Genomic DNA, 15,491 nt, shown 5'->3' with positions numbered 1-15,491 from the left:
TCGTGGAGCTGGGGCGACTACGGATGGCTAGAGGGCAGCCAGAGGACAAGGATGCCTCGATGAGAGGAGGGATGCTGATGGCAAACATGTGGCACCCGGACTGGCACCTGTGTGACGAATCTCAGGCCAACAGTGCCTGAGATCAGCATCCCAGGAAGGGAAATCAGAAGGAATGGTGGGCAGGAAGCCATGGGGACACGCAAGGACAAGCGCCCATTTCTCCACAGACACAGGGAGACTGTTGCAAAAGCTGGTTTGGGGACACCTGGGTGGCTTAGTCGGTTTAAGCGTCCAACTCTTGATTTCGGCTCAGGTCATGATCTCATAGTTTCTGAGTTCAAGCCTGGCATCAGGCTCTGGGCAGAGAGTGCAGAGGCTGCTTGGGATTCTGTCTCCCTCTCTCTCTGCCCTTCCTCCACTTGCTCTCTATCTCTGTCTCAAAATAAATTTAAATAAAGAAAAGAAGGGGCACCTAGGTGGCTCCGTCAGTTAAGCATCCAACTTCTGCTCTGGTCATGATCTTATAGTTTGTGCGTTCTAGCCCCACATCGGGCTCTATGCTGACAGCTCAGAGCCTGGAGCCTGCTTTGGATTCTGTGTGTCCCTCTCTTCCTATGCCCCTCTCCTGCTTACACACTGCCTCTCTCAAAAATGAGTAAACTTCAAAAAAGTTTTTAAAATAAATAAATAATAAAAAAATAAAAATAAAAAAAGCAAAGCTGGTTTGGAGACCAACCGTCTCCCTGCTCCCACCAGAGGCAGGGAGCAATCAAAGGGACAATGGGCTCAGGCCATGCCCGGTGACCAGAGCCACAGGTCTCGCCACTACCACGCGCTTCCACCAAGCTTCCTGGGCCTGGCTGGGAGGGCGAGGGGAGGGTGCGGAGAGGGGGTGCTTGTCTGTACAATCCCTTGGCCTTAAAAGCTTCTCAAGTGTCGGGGCACCTGGATGGCTCAGTAGGTTAAGCATCTGCCTTCAGCTCAGGTCTTGATCTCGCAGTTCGTGGGTTTGAGCCCCGCATTGGGCTCTGTGCTGACAGCTCAGAGCCTGGAGCCTGCTTCAGATTCTGTGTCTCCTTCTCTCTCTGCCTCTCTCCTGCTTGCGCTCTCTGTCTCTCAAAAATAAATAAACATTAAAAAAAAAAAGCTTCTCAAGTGTCAATATGTTCAGAGTTTGGGGCTGTCCCTTGAATATTCCCAAGCCAGCCTGAGTGCTCCCTGGGGAGGCCCTGGCCTCTATCATCTGCAAACCTGTCTCCCCATAAAATCGATAGCTCCCCAAGGGCAGGGCTGGGATTGGGCCAGTGCCGCTTCCTGACAGCTGGACTGCGGAGAGCACCATTTCAGGAAACGTCCAGATGGCAAGGACGGAGGGGAAGGACCTGTTGTAGCTCCGGCACTCGCACACTTAGCAGAACCTCCTTCCTGCCTTGATGCATTTCCAAGGTGGCCTGCTGCCCACTCATGGGCGGGCACGAGGGCCCGGGATCTGTCGTCCCCGGCCCTGTTCTGTGTCATGGTGGGAGCAAAGTGTGCTCTCTGGGGGAGATCAGACTCTCAGGGGTGGGGAGGGGACTGTGCAGTTTTTCAACATATATTCAACAGGCAAATAAACTCATCTTCTTTCTCAAAGAAGTTGAGGGGCGCCTGAGTGGCTCAGTTAAATGTCTGACTTCAGCTCAGGATATGATCATGTGGTTCGTGGGTTCGAGCCTCACATCGGGCTCTGTGCTGACAGCTCAGAGCCTGGAGCCTGCTTCAGATTCTGTGTCTCCCTCTCTCTCTGTCCTTCCCCCACTCGTACTCTCTCTCTCCCTCTCTCTTTCAAAAATAAATAAACATTAAGAGAAAAATTTTAATAATAGAAAAAGGAGTTGAGAATAGTTTGACAATATGCAAGGCCTCCATACAATGCATCAGACGGGCCGGAACGAGGACGCAGGGGTGACAACGTGGTGGCCCGAGAGCGTGCACGTGCCCGCAGGAGAGGACGGCAGGGACGTGCTGCCGTAACGACACAACCCGAGGGCGGCCCCTCCTTGCCCAGCGGTTCCGCTCCCAGGCAGGAGGCCGAGCCGTACGAAATTGCCCATACTGAACTGTGCTTGGCCAACGAAGACGGTAGTTTCACACACCCGCCTTAACACACACCTAGTAACGGGGAACACGTATGCTCACCCAAAGACACGTGCTAGCTGGTCATAGCACCGGTTTTCCCAGGGGCCGCAAACTGGAAACACCAAGTCCCCACCGTCGGTGGAAAGGAGACATAAAGGGCAGCATATTCACCCAAAGGGACCCGGCGCGGCAATGAGAGCCATGGGAACGGAATGCCTATCTGGTCACACCAGTGACAAGGTGAGGCCGGCAAACAAGCCCTCAGCTACACAGACTTAACTGAGTGCCGCTGCAGAGTCCATGAGGATCAACTTCAAGAACGGGGAAAAGCCTGGGGCGCCTGGGTGGCTCCATCAGTTGAGCCTCTGACTTTGGTTCAGGTCATGATCTCATGGTTTGTGGGTTTGAGCCCCGCCTCGGGCTCTGTGCTGATGGCGCGGAGCTTGGAGCCTGCTTCAGGTTGTGTGTGTGTGTGTGTGTGTGTGTGTGTGTGTGTGTGTGTCTGCCCCTCCCCTACTCGTGCTCTCACTCTCTCTCAAAAATGAATAAACATTAAAAAAAAAAAGTATAGGAAAACCCATCCAGACTGTGAGGTGGTCACCCTGGGTGGCGGGGCTCTGTGGGGGCGGGTCATATTCTGCTTCCTGACACAGAGGCTGGTGATACGGCTACGTCCGTTCAGTTTGTAGAAACTTGTCAAGTTGTACATGCTTTTTTAACGTGTGATTTCCTGTACGTATAATTCAATTTTAAAAAAGGCTGAAGATCCTGTTTATACTTTTGTTCACCGCATCACAGAAGCCAAGCCATCTGCCAGCTCTGAATGCTATCTGCTTTTTCCTGTTGGTTGGCCACGACCAAAGACAAGTTCTTCGTGAAGCTCCAAAACCTGGAAAGGAAGGACCCCCCACCCCCACCCCAGGCAGGCAAGCAAGCCCACCGGGAAGCACCCTTATCCAAAGCCCTCTGCGTTTTCCCAGGTGGACCAGGGAGACTGTCCAGTGCAGCCTGGTCCAACAGGAGGGACTGGAGCAGGCAAGGCCCTCAGGGCCCCGTGCGGCTCGCGCCCCTGCAGGTGGTGCACGTGCTGCTGCCAGGCCAGCAGGGGGAGCCCTCGGAACATGGTGCCGGCCGCTGTGCTGCCTCCGGCCCAGCTCCTCTTGGACCAGGAGTTAGGCAGGACCACAAGGCGCCCAGTGTACAGGTACGGAGGCAGAGGCCCAGAGAAGTTAAAACACTTGCTGAGGCCACACAGCTGGGAGAAGCAGTGCTAAGAGGAGGTGGTGACCTGATGGGAAGGACGGGCTGGCCCCTGGGGACAAACACAGTCACAATCAGTGCACAAGGCTCTGTGTGCCCTCAGCCAGGGGTCCCCGCACAGTCACAGTGGCACGGGTCACAAGTCTTACCGTGGCAGCGCCAACCAGCCACAGCGCCGGGCCAGAGGAAGGACCCCTCCCAGGTCTGACCGCAGAAGGACCTTGCCTGTGGCCACTGTGGGCCTGCACAAGGGGTCCAGGTGAGGGTGCTCCCCCTTTTGTGAGAAAGGGCACCTTCTGCCTTGACATCAAATCCTCAGGGTCTTGAAGCAGGGTAGTCTACTGGGAAAGTCTCAGAATGAGGGAGTCAAGGGCAGAGGTGGGGGTGGGGAGGGAAGAGGGCAGGGTGGTTTGCTCCTGTGTGTCTGTGTCTGTGTGTGAGAGAAAGAGAGAGGGAGGGAGAGAAAGGGACGGGGGGGGGGGGGGGGGGGGGGGGGGGGGGGGGGGGGGGGGGGGGGGGGGGGGGGGGGGGGGGGGGGGGGGGGGGGGGGAGGAGGGAGGGAGAGACATGGAGATATGCCGGATGGGCAGAATGCAGAGATAGGGACAACCTAAGGAAACATGGGAGGGGGCCCTGCTGTCACCCACACTCCTCCCCTTCCTGAGAGCGTCAGCAAACCACAGTCACCCAGTCATTAAGAAAAACAACTTATCAGCCACGTACTCTAAGTCACAGCTCTAGACCCTGGGAATATAATGTCCCTGGGCTCTCAGGAAACTCAGAGTGAGGCAGAGGATCGAAGAGTGAGCACAGAGCGGAGAAGACCATAAAAGAGGGTGACAGGAGAGATGGAATGCTGTCAGCCTAGTGATGGGGAGGGCTCTGGGGGCTGTCTCAGTGATGAAGAGGGCTTCCAGGCAGAGGACATGGGAGAGAACAGACGGAGCCAGCAGACCCCTGTGGCTGGGGCCCCACTTTCCTCTCCAGCCTCAGGTGCCCCCACCACATCGAATGGCCCTGTGCCCACCCCTGATCACAATGCCTCCTGCCTGGCCCACTCCCATCCCCCTCTCCTCTTGGCTCCTGCAGGCCCCTTCTTTCCACAGCGCTGATCACCCCACCCCGCATGTGCTCGCTGGCGTGTGCGTCTTGCACAAAATCCAGATCTGTCTGTGTACGCCTAGCTCAGAAGTGCACCGTGGTTCCCCTCTGCCCACAGGACAAAGCACGAACTGTCAGCATATGTGGCCCATGAGACCCTGACCAGCCTTGGCCTCATCTCCTGGCCCCAGACACTCTGTTACATTCTCTGCTCCACGTGACGGTTTTAAAACATCCTCTCTTTTAAGAGGTGCAGCTTCGTTCCCATACTCTTGACGCCACAGCTCGGGACTCCCTTCTAACAAATAGAATATGACAGAAAAAATGGTGTGTGACTTCTGAGACTCAGCCCCAAGAGGCACGACAGCTTGGATCCCTTGCTCCAGGGAAAACCCGCTGCCATGTCATGAGGACACTCAGGAGTCCACACAGCAAGCAACTCCGGCCTCCCACAGCCGTCAGCAAGGCACTGAGGCCCCCTGCCAGCCGCTATGGGGTGAGTCACCCTGGACGTGCCCCCCCCCCCCCCCGCAAGCTTGCAAATGAGGCAATTCTGGCTACCGTCTTGACCGCAGCCTCAGGAGAGCTCCGGAGCCAGGACTGCTCATCGAGGCCGCTCCTGAATTCCTGACCCGCAGGAACGAGGAGGTAATAAACATTTGTCGTTTTCAGCCCTGAAGTTTCGGGGAAATTTGTCACAGAGCAATCAATAATGAATACGTCCTGACGTGTCAACTGCTGTCTGCGATGCACGTGCTCTTCTCTTGGCCTGCGGTGCTTCTCACACCGTGACCTTTCCACCAAGTTCCCCACATCCTTCAGGGTCCAACAGAAATGTCATCTCCTCAGTGAATCACTCCTTAACACCCTCTCCCCCAATCTGCCACCGCCTGCCGCAGAGCTGGCTCCGACCCTGTGCCTCACCAGCCTGCATGTGGTCTAGCATGGCCCTTCCCACCCCACACTGTCCCTGATGCCTCCAAGGCCTGTCAAGGTCTCCCACTTGCCCTTGGGGGCAACAGAGATCCAGGCACCCAGAAAACCGGTGAAGACCCTGTCAACCCACATGTGAGCTACCGCTCAGGTTTTTATTCCAGGAGGAGGAGTGTAAAAATCTGGTGCTTTTTGCAACAGATATTTTAAGCCCAGAGGGCCTCCGTCCTTTCCTCCAAATGATGGCAAGGCATGAGGACCCACCGGTAAAGGGCCCCATCTTACTCCGTGCCAACAAACCAGCCAGGGGGAGCTGACCCTACCTGGATCAGAGCTAGCACCTTGTCCTGGACGATGGTGGGAGGGTTGTTCTTGGGAGAGATGATTTTGACCAGGACGCTGTCGATGAAATCCCGGTTGGCCACGAGGATGTGGAAGCGGTGGCCGCAGTTCTTCACACATGTCTCCAGCACCTGAGGAGGGAGGAAAGGAAAGACAGGTCACCTCCGTGGGAGCCAGAGGAGCTGCCCAGGCCACTGGATTTCCACCCCCACCCTGCCCTCCTTCCTTCTCCTGGATGCTGCTTCCCACCGTCTTCCCCCAGAGCCAGACCTGGATGGCCCCGCATCCCTACGCTCTAATTCGGTCGTCCTTTGCTGACTGAAGTTGCCTGTCCCCAGTTAGCTGATAACTGAGGCACCAGTTTTGCATGAAAAGGATGCTGGTGTTTTAATGAGATCAAAATGACTGAGCGGTCCCTGAAAATTAGCATTTTAAGTCCTCTCTCCGGGCTTCTGGGTGTGAGACCTTAGACAGTGGGACATGGGCTCTGTCACAGAGAGGGCTGCTGTGACAGTCTGAATTACCCCGTGAACTACTATCTCTCGTGTGTGAGGAAGCACGTGCACATGTGCGGGTGGGCGTGCACACACACACACACCCACACACACACACGGGTGCACCTCTCCCCGCCCCAACCTTGCCTCTGCAACTAAAGTTGGCAATGACTGAGGATTTTGTGCCCTTAATAAATGGCTTATGGGCCTCGGCTGCCCATCAGCTTCAAGGTCCATGTTCCCTGCAAACCCTGCTCGCCCATCCCTTGTCCGGAAAAATGAGTTGCACGGGCCACAGCCAATAAGAAAAGCACAGCGCATGTGGGTTCTGGCCAGATGATGGCCAGCATGGGCTGGAATCTCAGCTCTGCCACTTGCTCCCTAAGTGGCCCAGGATGAGTCTGTCTGAGCCTCAGCTTCCCCATCTGGAATATGGGCACATGCGTGCTCCCCCTCAGCACTGTAGTAACGATGAGTAGTCTGAAGCATCTGGCACAGTGCCCTGCGTGGACGGGGGCAGCAGGAGGGCTGCGAGGACACAGTCATCATTCTGAAAGCTGTCTTACACCCCTCAGGAACGGGAAGGCTTTCTGGTCCCCACAGGACAGGGGAGAGCCCGCTGGAATTCCGAGGCACCAACTGCAGTGTCTCTCCAGCGGTCAACACAGCTTTCTGAACTTCTCTGCTCTCTGAAAACCAACCTATACAGTCACCCAGCCCTCCCACACCAGCGCCAGCCTCTCCCCAACGCCACGGTCAACTAGCAGGGAATGTCTCCTTGGAATCTGACTGACAACAGGAGACATTTCTGGCCGCCTCAGTCATGTTCATTTGCCCACACTGAGCTGATCCCTGGCTACCTTAGGCAGCCATTCCACAGGGCTGGGTTCATGCACCGAGGTGTTACCTTGACAAAGCAGGACCGTTAGGAAACGCCCACACTCTCAACTAACTTCATGCCAGGCACTGGGCAGGAGCCCCCACATTATGCAGCACTTCATCTTAGTCTCACAGAACTAGATTCTCTTTAAGTGGGTCAGCCTTCTCTGGAGCCCTGGTCCCCTCACCCACAATGAGGCCACAGGGCCACCTCCTCTCCCATGTTCTCCTCCAAGATCAGCTGGGAGTCCCTCAGGTGACAGGCAACAGATACTAGATTTCTCGTTCCTTCACCTGGCCCTTGCAATAGCCCTGTAGGGTAGGTATTATCCCATTTTAGAGATGAGGAAGCTGAGGCCTGGAGATGCCAGTAACTTCACTGAGGAGGCCAGAGCTGGCAAGTGCCCTGAGGCTGGCAATCGCACAGCCAGTCCCCCACTGCGGCCTGCACCGTGGGACTCTGGGTTCTGCTCAGCTAGCCAAGGAAGACCCCGAAGCTTAGCTTCCTTGGGTCATCCTCAGCCAAGGTGGGGGATTCTCTTCTTAGCCTCTGCACATGGTCGATTCTGGGTGACCCCAAGGGAACCAGCATTCACTCCTACAGTGACCACGGAGGCTACAGAGATGAACCACAGGGCTAGAGCTCACAGTTTCCCTTCTTTCTAGGACCCCTTTCCTAACTTGGCCTATGCAGGCAGCAGGCTGCTGGGGCGAAGGCAGGTGGCAGGAAGAACGGTTTACCTGGTGAGGAAGAAGGGCACGGAAGGGCAGGAGGACGGGGAGAAAGCAGGGGTGGTGGGAAAATGAGGAGCAGGAAGGCCAACATGGCAGGGCAGCCGTGGGCCAGGATGCCGGTCTCACCTTTAGGGAGCACACCCTTACATCTTCTAGGACAGCAGACTTTAAAGCCAGTGTGGCCTAGGCTGGCCCTTGGGGCTCAGACACACAGGGGTAGAAATGCCCCGGACAGAGGTGGCATGTGCTACAGGGCAGCCCTGAAGCCCAGCAGAGCAGGAGGTATTGCAGGACGTCCTTCCTGGCCATCAAGGGCCACTCGGCCATTCTAGCGACTCTGCCAAAAGTGCTCCTGGTAAATTGGTATCCCAGTGGGTTGTAGGGCATGAAACACACAACAGCCATAGCCCACAGAGTGACAGAAGGTGCCTCTAAGCAATCAGAAATGGCCATTTCAAGTCCATACACTGGGGGGCCTCTAGCAAACTCCTGTTTGGGGTAAATACAGTATCTTTGTGAAAGGCTCACAAGGAACAGGAGGACTGAGAGCAGCTAGTAGGGTAAGTGAAGACAAAGACACAGGAGCCATGAAAGGAGACATGAGATCACACAACATGCACTAGATTGGAGCCTTTGGTGCAGGGACAAAGGATCTGCACATTTCATAAGTCTCCCAAAGGCATCTCTGGATTTGCAGCAAAGAGCTGACCACATTATCAGACAAGTAAAGAAAAACCAAAAAACTTAGGAATAAATTTAACCAAGGAGGTACAAGTTCTGTACCCTGAAAACTATAAGGCAATGATGAGAGAAATTAGAGACAACACAGATAAATGGAAAGATGTCCCATGTTCATGGATTGGAAGAACATTATTAAAATGTCCACACTACCCAAAGCCATCTACAGATTTCATAGAAATAGAATAAACCGTCCTAAACTTCATATGGAACCAAAGAACACTATGGATAGCCAAAGCAATCTCGAGAAAGAAGAATAAAGCTGGGGACATCATACTTCCTGATTTCAAATTCTGTTACGAAGCTACAGTAATCACAAGAGTACGGTACTGGCATAAAGACAGACAACAGAACAGAAGCGAGAGCCCAGAAATAAGCCCCCCCCCACACAGAATATCTGATGAAAGGCAAGATGGCTCAATGGGGGAAAGAACAGTCTCTCTGAGAGATGATATTGGGACAACGGATAACTACACGCAGAAGAATGGAACTGGACCCCCATCTCACACCACTCAACAAACTAACTCAAAGTCGACTAAAGACTTCAATTTAAGACCTGAAACTGTAAAACTATCAAAAGAAAACACAGGGGAAAAAGTTCCTTGGTCTTGGCAAAGATTTTTTTTTTGGATTATCACACCAAAAGCAATGGCAACAAAAATGAAAATAAACAAGGGGGACTAAGTCAAACTAAAAGCTTTTGCTCAGCAGGAGAAATGGTGAGCAAGATAAAAAGGCAGTCCATACAACGGGGAAAAAATATCTGCAAACTATCTATCTGATAAGGGATTAATATCAAAAATATATAAGGAAGTTAAATGACTCAATAGCAAATAAATAAATAAGCAAGCAAAACCAATCCAATTAAAAATAGGCAAGGACGGCCTGGCTGGCTCAGTCAGAACATGTGACTCTTGATCTCAGGGTTGTAAATTCAAGCCCCAGATGGGTGTAGAGCTTCCTTAAAAACAAACAAACAAACAAAAACACTTAAAAAAATGTTTATTGATTTATTTTTGAGAGAGAGACAGAGACAAGAGACATGGACAGAGAATCCCAAGCTGACAGAGAATCTGTGCTGTCAGCACAGAGCCCGATGAGGGGCTTGAACCCACGAACTGTGGGATTATGACCTGAGCTAAAATCAAGAGTCAGGTGCTTAACTGAGCCATGCAGGCACCCCCAAAATAAATAATCTTTTTAAAAAATGGGCAAAAAAGACCCTTAAACAGGCATGTTTTCAAGGAAGATGTACAAATGCCCAACAGGCACATGAAAAAGTACTCAATCACTAACCATCAGGGAAATGCAAATCAAAACCACAGTAAGAGATCACTTCACACTTGTTAGAATGGCTATTATAAAAAAGACAAGAGACAAGTGTTGATGAGGATGTGGAGAAAAGGGAACTCTTGTGCACTGCTGGTGGAAATGTAAATTATTGCGGCCACTATGGAAAACAGTATGGAGGTTCCTAAAAAAAAATTAAAACTAGGGGCGCCTGGGTGGCACAGTCAGTTAAGCAGCTGACTTCATCTGAGGTCATGATCTCACAGTTCATGGCCTCGAGCCCCGCGTCAGGCTCTGTTGTGCACAGCTCAGAGCCTGGAGCCTGCTTCGGATTCTGTGTCTCCCTCTCTCTCTGACCCTCCCCTGCTCACACTGTCTCTCAAAAATAAATAAAAAACATTAAAAAATTTTTTTAAATGGAAATGAAAACAAGGTATCAAAGATATCTGTACCCCCATGTTCACTGCCTCATTATTCGTAGTAGCCAACACATGGAAACAACCTAAGAACCCACTGCTGGACGAATGCGGAGACAAAACGTTGACACGTGTATGTAGTATTGCCTTATCCATGTGTACACACACATGTTGGAATAGTATTCAGCCATAAAAAGAAAGGAAATCTTGCCTTTTGCAACAACACGGATGGACCTTAAGGCCATGATACTACGTGAAATAAGTCAAATAAAAAAAAACAGGGGCACCTGGGTGGCTCAGTCTGTTGAGTGTCTGACTCTTGATTTTGGCTCAGGTCATAATCTCACAGTTCATGAGTTTAAGCCCCACATCAGGCTCAGCACTTACAGTGTGGAGCCTGCCTGGGATTGTCAGTCTCTGTGTTCATCCCCCACTTATGTTCTCTCTCTCCCTCAAAAATAAATAAACATTAAAAAAAAAAAAAGAAAAACAAATACCCAGGGTTTCTCACTTGTATGCAGAACCTAAAGAAGCTGAGCTCACAGCAACAGAGAGCAGAATGGTAGCTGTGGAACAGGGGAGACAGGGAGACGCTGGTCAAAGGGTACAAACTCCCAGCTACGAGTAAGTTCTGGGGATCTAATGGACAGCATGGGGACCATAATTAACAACACTGCAGGATACACCTGCCAGTTAAATTAGATCTCAGGGGCCCCTTATGAGTGTCGGTCAGTTAAGCATCCAATTCTTGATACTGTCTCAGGTATGATCTCACAGTTCCTGGGATCGAGCCCTGCATCAGGCTCCATGCTGACAGCACAGAGCCTGCTTGGGATTCTCTTGTTCCCTTTCTCTCTCTCTCTCTCTCTGCCCCTCCAGCGCATGTGCATGCTCCCTCTTTCTCTCTCTCTCTCTCAAAAATAAACTTGAACAGAAATTGGACCTTAAATGCTATCCCCCTCCCCGAAGGGGGACATGTGAGTGGACAAAGGTGTTTACTAACCTTATTGTGGTAACCGTTTTGCAATGGTTGATACACATGTAGCAAATCATCATACTGTGTATCTTAAACTGACCTATGTTACATATCAATAATACGCAATAAAACTGGGAGAATACTAATAATAATAATAGACCTGACCATCAGGAAATGTTCAATGATGTTCACCATATTCTTCCGGAAGGAATTAAAGGCAGAGACCACTTTAGAAAGATTTCCATCCAACCAACACGATTACCATGAAGTTGAGCGTGTAAAGGGGTATGTTTTACGTACCACGAAAACTTCCTGACATGTTAGAGCTCATTCCCTGGTGATTTTAGTTACTAAAAACAATTCATTTTGCGTTATCACCCTGGGTTTAATGAATGTCAAGGATCAAATTCTGAGAAAAAAAACAACAAAAAACCCCCCAAAGCTTTCAAGTCACTATCTCCCAGCTGGTCTTTTTCTTCTTTATTGTTCAAACCCCAATACGCTGGCAGAGAACACTCTCCTAATAAGTCTTGGGTTTTCACTTGGGTGAAAAATCCAAACAGTTTCTCTGCTTTAAAAGGAAACAGAGCTATTTTGGATAAACAAACTATTCAAACCTACAGACAAGCCCGCGTGCTGACCTGTTACAGTTTTCATTATGAGAACTTACAGTGGCCCAGATTTTGCCACATCTGAATAACTGTTAGCTTTCTGGACAGAAATGACACCTGAAGCTGTCCCTTTGAATTTCCTAACATTTTATTTTTATTATTTTTTTTTTAATTTTTTTAATGTTTTATTTATTTTTGATACAGAGACAGAGCATGAGAGGGGGAGGAGCAAAGAGAGAGAAGGAGACACAGAACTAGAAGCAGGCTCCAGGCTCTGAGCTAGCGGTCAGCACAGAGCCTGACGCGGGGCTCGAACCCACAACCGTGAGATCTGACGTGAGCCAAAGTCAGAGGTTTAACCGACTGAGCCACCCTCCTAACATTTTAAGAAAAAGCAAAAATCCAATCTGTTCCTTCCTGAAAGGAGTCACTAGGCTGACTTTTTCCAGAACTTCTGCACCAATGACCAGTCTTTACCCCACAATCCACAGCTGGGCATTCACCAGCCACGAACCCACACCTCTCTGAGCCTCCGTTTCTTCATCTGCAGGGGTGAGGAAATCTGTTTGGGAAGGTTACTGGAAAAGATCGCTTTAGCCCCTGAAATGCTCAGCACAGTCTCAGGCCAGTTCTGGGTGGAAGCCAGCAGGTCTGTAAGCAGGAGCCTGACACCTGCAGAGGCAGCTGGCCTAGCTGTGTCACAGCAGGCTGATGGCAGAAATGATGGCCACACCCAGGCCTTTCGCTGGCCTCTCTGCTCTGGGCTTTTGTACCAGTCAGGGCTGCCCATGCCTGATCTTCCGCTGGTAGGGACCAGACTGCAGCTCACCCCCATTTCTGGGGAACACCCAAGGGCACTGCGGGAAGGCTCTGCTGCTCTCCAGTGGCGCTCACGCCAAGCCGTCCACAGGCCATGGCGACCGGAGGGGAGGCTGTGCTGCAGGCGCGGAGGGGAGGCCCTGCAAGTGGAGCAAGGCCAGGCTTGGATTTCCCCAAATGCTTTCCCGCTCCCCAGGAGGGCAGCACTCACTGTTAACGCCAGCATGACTTCTCTGTAGTTCCGGTTCCCGTTGAGCCGCTTCTTCAGCGCTCGGATGGCGTCCTTTGGCCTGGAGAGAAGGACATATTAAAACCCTCACAAGTTCCACTTGGGGCGCCGCCCCACAGACTCACTCCTGGCTGTGTGAACTAGCGCGTGTACACACTAAATCTTCATCAATGTGAAACAGGTTAATTTTTTTTTACTTTATTTATTGATTTTGAGAGAGAAAGTGTGAGCGGGGGAGGGGTGGAGAGTGGAGGAGACAGGGAGAGTCCCAAGCAGGCTCTGAGCCGCCAGCACAGAGCCTGATGCAGGGCTCTAACTCACAAGCCAGGAGATTAAAAAGAATAAAGACACTCTATGCACCGCTATGGAGCGAACTCAAAGACAGGAGACTAGAATCATCTGTAGAAAGCGTACAATGTCTGCTCCTCTTGGCTGATAAAAGGACAAGATGCGCACATCCATACATAGCGCACTGGGCAATGGAGGGGAGGATCTCTGCAAGGAGACCCAAGAAGCTGGGAACTCTGGCTGCCCCTGAAGAGGGGAGCTGGATGACAGAGGTCGGAGTGAGGGTTTTCACCGGGCTGCTTTTCTGCAGCCCTTCCGAATTTTGCCTCCCATGCAGGTATATTTACTCAGAACTCACTCACTGGTGTGGGACACACTAAAGAGACCGCAGACACAGAAGACAGATGGCCAGGTCCTTGCTGAGGCCTGGCTCTTCCGCTTCTCCCCAATTCCATGAAGGTCTTTCTGCCTTGGGAAAACTTAAGTCTCCTCAAAACCCAAAGAACTATGTATTTTTAGGTAATGGAGCTGAGGTGGATTCCCACAGGCAGTTTCATAAGCTGATTGGAGCCTGCAACACGTTCTTCCTTAACTCATGGTTTAGAGCTGGGAGTGAGGGTCCCCAGTCAGCCCTCTAGAAGCACCTAGTAGGTTATTTAATTTATTCTAAACCAGGATCCAACAAAGCTGTGGGACTCAGGGCGGCCCCTGGCAGAAAGCCCCTGCCCTCTGACGTCCATCACTTGAGCTCCGGGGGAGCCCCCAGGCCGGCCTGTAGCCCTCTGCTATCGTAGTGGGCTCCAGCCTTCCCCGGATCAACAGTGTATCTGGGTCTTTCAAAAGTTGAAGGTCTGTAAGTCAGGGACCTCTTATTCCCACAGCTCAGAAATATTTATGATGTCTTTACCAAACGAAAAAGTCCTTGCAAATTGTGTGAGGAAGCTGGGGGAAGGGAGGGTGGGAGGTTCTGCTAATCAGCCCAATTTAAACAGAAACACATAGGAACAAGACAAGGCTTCTAGAAGAAATTTTACAACACTCTGAGTCACCGATTACCCATTCCTAACTTGAAACGTGGCTGCCTGCAGGAATTCTCAGCTCCTGAGCCCAAAGGCTGACGGGAGGAGCTCCCTGGGGAAGGGGTCCCTGCTAAGTGTGTCTGCAGTATGGCTGGAGTTTCCAAACAGGGATGCTGATTTCTGCAAATATGGGGCTTGACAAGCTCCTGGCTTTGAGGGCTGTTTGTGGACTTGAGCTGGTGAAGGTCAGCGGCTGCTGGCCAGGAGCATGGATTGATTTTCTCTTTCTCAAAGGCTCTGCCAAGCCACGGTTAGCCCTGACCCCGGCTGCCATCCCTCTCAATCCAGCTTCATCCCTCTCCTCTTGAACTTCCACGGAGCAGAAAAATGGGAACAGCCTCCAAGGGCTGCGATCACTTCTAGCTCACAGAGCATGGCGCGCACAGGGCTCTCCCAGTGTGGGGGTGATGGCGCTGGTGGAAAATCAGAGAGTCAGCAGGCTCCTGGGTTAGAGTTAAAATGGAAATTCAGCGGCAGGAAGTACTGCCTCAGAGTGACTGGGTGAGCACAAAAGCAAGTATTTATCTCTCTCCCCGGGGGAGAAGCTTCAGAGAGGAGGATCAAAGTCATGTCAGAGGAATTGCAAAGTTTCAAGCAGCAGCGGCAGATTAGACAGCAAGGAGCTGAAGACAGGGAAAAAGGAGAGAAGGAAGAGTCAAGAGTCAAGTCGGAGCGAGCCAGGAAAAGGAGCGGGAGGTGGGGAAGGGCCCCGTGAGAGGCCCCACCGCCCTGGCAGCCCTCGGCAGAAAGGTGGAGCCTCTCAGGGCAGCACCCACGGCCTCAGGATCTGGCCTCTGGGCCATCTTCAGCCTCCGATAAGGTCTCCCCCACCCCAGGCTCCTAAGAACCCTTCTTTCTAGTCATACTTGAACCCATCCTGGCCTCTGGCTCCAGACCTGCTGCTTCTGAGCCATGGTCTCCTTGTTCCCTCCCAGGAGGACGGGACTATCCCTCCTCCACCACCGCAGACTCTTCCTCTCCTTCCCATCATCCCCCCCACCCCACCCCTTCGGCTGTCATCGTGGTCTCCTGCAGGGGTGGTGGCTACTCCTCCGCGCACCCTCCAGCTCAGAGGCCAGGGCACCAAGATTCCATGAGCAAGGGAAGGTCCCGAGGTGCTCATGACAACCCCCGGGTCAGCGGCTCCTCCTCGGAGCTGCACGTCAGAATCACTTGGGGAGTA

General features: G+C 52.0%; 1 protein-coding gene and 1 long non-coding RNA gene across 2 annotated transcripts in view; one reads left to right on the top strand and one right to left on the bottom strand.

Annotated features, from left to right (window-relative positions):
- The window catches only part of TOM1L2 (target of myb1 like 2 membrane trafficking protein), a 54,079-nt gene extending 38,968 nt beyond the window's left edge, over window positions 1-15,111 (bottom strand). Inside the window, exons 1-4 of the mRNA XM_029928883.1 lie at window positions 15,034-15,111; window positions 13,406-13,488; window positions 12,924-13,002; window positions 5,736-5,885 (exon numbers count right to left, since the gene is read on the bottom strand). Coding sequence (XP_029784743.1) covers window positions 5,736-5,885; window positions 12,924-13,002; window positions 13,406-13,488; window positions 15,034-15,111 — 390 coding nt within the window. The remainder of the gene's footprint in view (window positions 1-5,735; window positions 5,886-12,923; window positions 13,003-13,405; window positions 13,489-15,033) is intronic.
- On the top strand, window positions 3,539-5,196 carry LOC115281473. The gene is made up of 3 exons (XR_003904330.1): window positions 3,539-3,637; window positions 4,598-4,975; window positions 5,055-5,196. It is a non-coding gene; the product is annotated as an uncharacterized LOC115281473 (long non-coding RNA).
- Window positions 15,112-15,491: the final 380 nt, after the last annotated feature.

Source organism: Suricata suricatta, chromosome 17 (genome assembly GCF_006229205.1).
Source record: "Suricata suricatta isolate VVHF042 chromosome 17, meerkat_22Aug2017_6uvM2_HiC, whole genome shotgun sequence".
Classification (NCBI taxonomy): Eukaryota; Metazoa; Chordata; class Mammalia; order Carnivora; family Herpestidae; genus Suricata; species Suricata suricatta.
The sequence above is the reverse complement of the archived record's forward strand: the minus strand, read 5'-3'. Positions and strand labels throughout refer to the sequence as shown.